This window comes from Penaeus japonicus, unplaced genomic scaffold (assembly GCF_977035675.1).
Source record: "Penaeus japonicus unplaced genomic scaffold, GWHDUDI00000001_assembly GWHDUDI00000014, whole genome shotgun sequence".
In the NCBI taxonomy this organism is placed as follows: Eukaryota; Metazoa; Arthropoda; class Malacostraca; order Decapoda; family Penaeidae; genus Penaeus; species Penaeus japonicus.
This window is the reverse complement of record NW_028234416.1, coordinates 26,966,003-26,968,502: the sequence shown is the minus strand read 5'-3', so window position 1 is coordinate 26,968,502 and position 2,500 is coordinate 26,966,003. Positions and strand designations below refer to the sequence as shown.

Here is a 2,500-nt window from a genome sequence, read left to right as displayed (position 1 = left end):
AGTGACCACGTGTCTAATTAATCATATGAAAAGGTAAGGAAAATCAAAGAAGGTTTGATCCGAAAGTATTAAAAAAAAAAAAAAAAAAAAAAAACATAATCTTATCATACACTGCTTTTATCTTACCTCTCGCTTAAATTTATAAGCATTCCCAAAATTTACTTCTTATCAACTTGATACTTATAAGGAAAATTAAAATTATATAGACGCAATACTGCTAACTCTGATGGGAACGGCAGTAGTAAAAGTAATATTGATATTAAATAATTCTGATCTGATAAACAATAACAATAAAGAGAATAACGAGACTAGAGCAGGAAGAACAAAAATATAAAATGAAAATATTGAAAGAAAGAAAATAAACAAACAATGATAACTGAAGGAAAAGGGAAAGAAAGTACAAGGGATAGAAATGTGAATAACTCTAAAAAATGAGGATAATAATGATAGTAAAAATGATAGTAATAATCAAATTAATTATAATAATGAAAATGATATCAACGACGCACATGACAACGACGACACAATTAATAACATCATCTAAAAATTAAAGATAACCGAAAAATTATGATCATAAAATAACGACAACAAAATTACTCCTATCAACAACAATCCTCCTATTAACAACAACTCCAGCTATAACAGTTACAACAACACTAATAACTATGATAACAACCCCACCCACACTCACCGGCCTACCGTTGATCCTCCAGGAGAGATGGGCGGGTGGGCGTGATGGGCTGGAAGTACACATCAACTCCACTGTGTCATTAACCCGGTATGTTTTGCGGCCGCCCGTGATCACCGGGCCGGAGGTAGGGGGTTCTGTGGGGGGGGGGAGAGGAGGGAGAGGGTGAGTCATGAGCGTGAAGAGGGTAGGGGAGAGAAGGAAAGAGAGAGAGAGAGAGAGAGAGAGAGAGAGAGAGAGAGAGAGAGAGAGAGAGAGAGAGAGAGAGAGAGAGAGAGAGAGAGAGAGAGAGAGAGGAGAGAGAGAGAAGAAAGAAGAGAGAGAGAGAGAGAGAGAGAGAGAGAGAGAGAGAGAGAGAGAGAGAGAGAGAGAGAGAGAGAGAATAAGAGAAAGAGAGAGAGAATGAGAGAGAGAGAGAGAGAGAGAGAGAGAGAGAGAGAGAGAGAGAGAGAGAGAGAGAGAGAGAGAGAGAGAGAGAGAGAGAGAGAGAGAGAGAGAGAGAGAGAATAGAGAAGAGAGAGAGAGAGAGAGAGAGAGAGAGAGAGAGAGAGAGAGAGAGAGAGAGAGAGAGAGAGAGAGAGAGAGAGAGAGAGAGAGAGAGAGAGAGAGAGAGAGAGAGAGAGAGAGAAGGAGAGATAATTAAATATATAGATAGATAGATAGAGAGATAGATAGATAGATAGATAGATAGATAGATAGATATATATATATAGAGAGAGAACGGAAAATAAAGGAAATACCTGGGAGAGAAAGCGAAAAGGAAACAGAGAGAGAGAGAAGGAACGAGAAAAAGTAAGAGCAAAAGAGAAATATACAGAATAATAATAAAAAATAATTATACTAAAGGAAAAGAAATGTAAATGAATAAGTCAAGAAAATGATATAAATAAAGAGACAGATAGATAGGTAAATATACAGACAAACAGATAGTTAGATAAGTAGATAAACGGATAAAGATAGAGAGACAGACAGACAGACAGACAGATAGATAGACAGATATATGGAAACAACTAGAGAAGGGATGATTAAACAAATAGATCGATAGATAAAGAGATATAGACAACGATATATAAATATACATATGAATTGTTATATAGATAGAGAGATAGATAGATGGAGACGATATATAATCATACATATAGATAGATAGATAGAGAGATAGAGAGATAGAGACGTTATATAAGCATACATATTGATAGATAGAAAGATAGATAGATAGATACTGAGAGAGAGAGAGAGAGAGAGAGAGAGCGAAAAACAACAACGCAATGATGGTCTGGCATTAAAAATATATCCCCCTCTCATAACGACATAAAGATCCGTGATAAAATAAATACTAAACTGGAGACTCACGCTCATCAGCAGCTAACCCCAACCCCCCTACTTCCCCTCCCCCCGACATACCCATAACGTACCTTTCCTTTACCCCCCTCCCCCCCCTTCTTTATTCCTATACACCCCCTCCCCCTCCTCCCCTCCACCTCAACCCCTAAATACCCTACCCCAACCAACTCAACCTCCTCAACCTCTTTTAACCTCCCCCCCCACACTTCACCCCTCACCCTCCCCCCACACACCCACACCCGCACTAAATCCTACCTTTCCCCTTTACCCTTCCTCCTTTTAACCCCCTTTCCTTCCCCTCCCCCCCTTACCCCTCCATCCCCCCACCCCCCTACCCCCGGCCGCCATCAAACACTCACATTAACAAGTCACAAACACAATCATCATTAACAGTATCCCGCAGCAACTGGGCTCGTAATCACTGTCTAACTAGGGCATTATAGATGGTCGTTACGTGGGCTCTGTGTC

General features: G+C 39.7%; 1 protein-coding gene across 1 annotated transcript in view; it reads right to left on the bottom strand.

Moving 5' to 3' along the window:
* The window catches only part of LOC122258437 (uncharacterized), a 35,201-nt gene that overhangs the window by 5,764 nt on the left and 26,937 nt on the right, over positions 1 to 2,500 (bottom strand). The window contains exon 4 of the mRNA XM_086543732.1: positions 692 to 825. Within this exon, the coding sequence (XP_086399858.1) occupies positions 692 to 825 (134 nt within the window). The remainder of the gene's footprint in view (positions 1 to 691; positions 826 to 2,500) is intronic.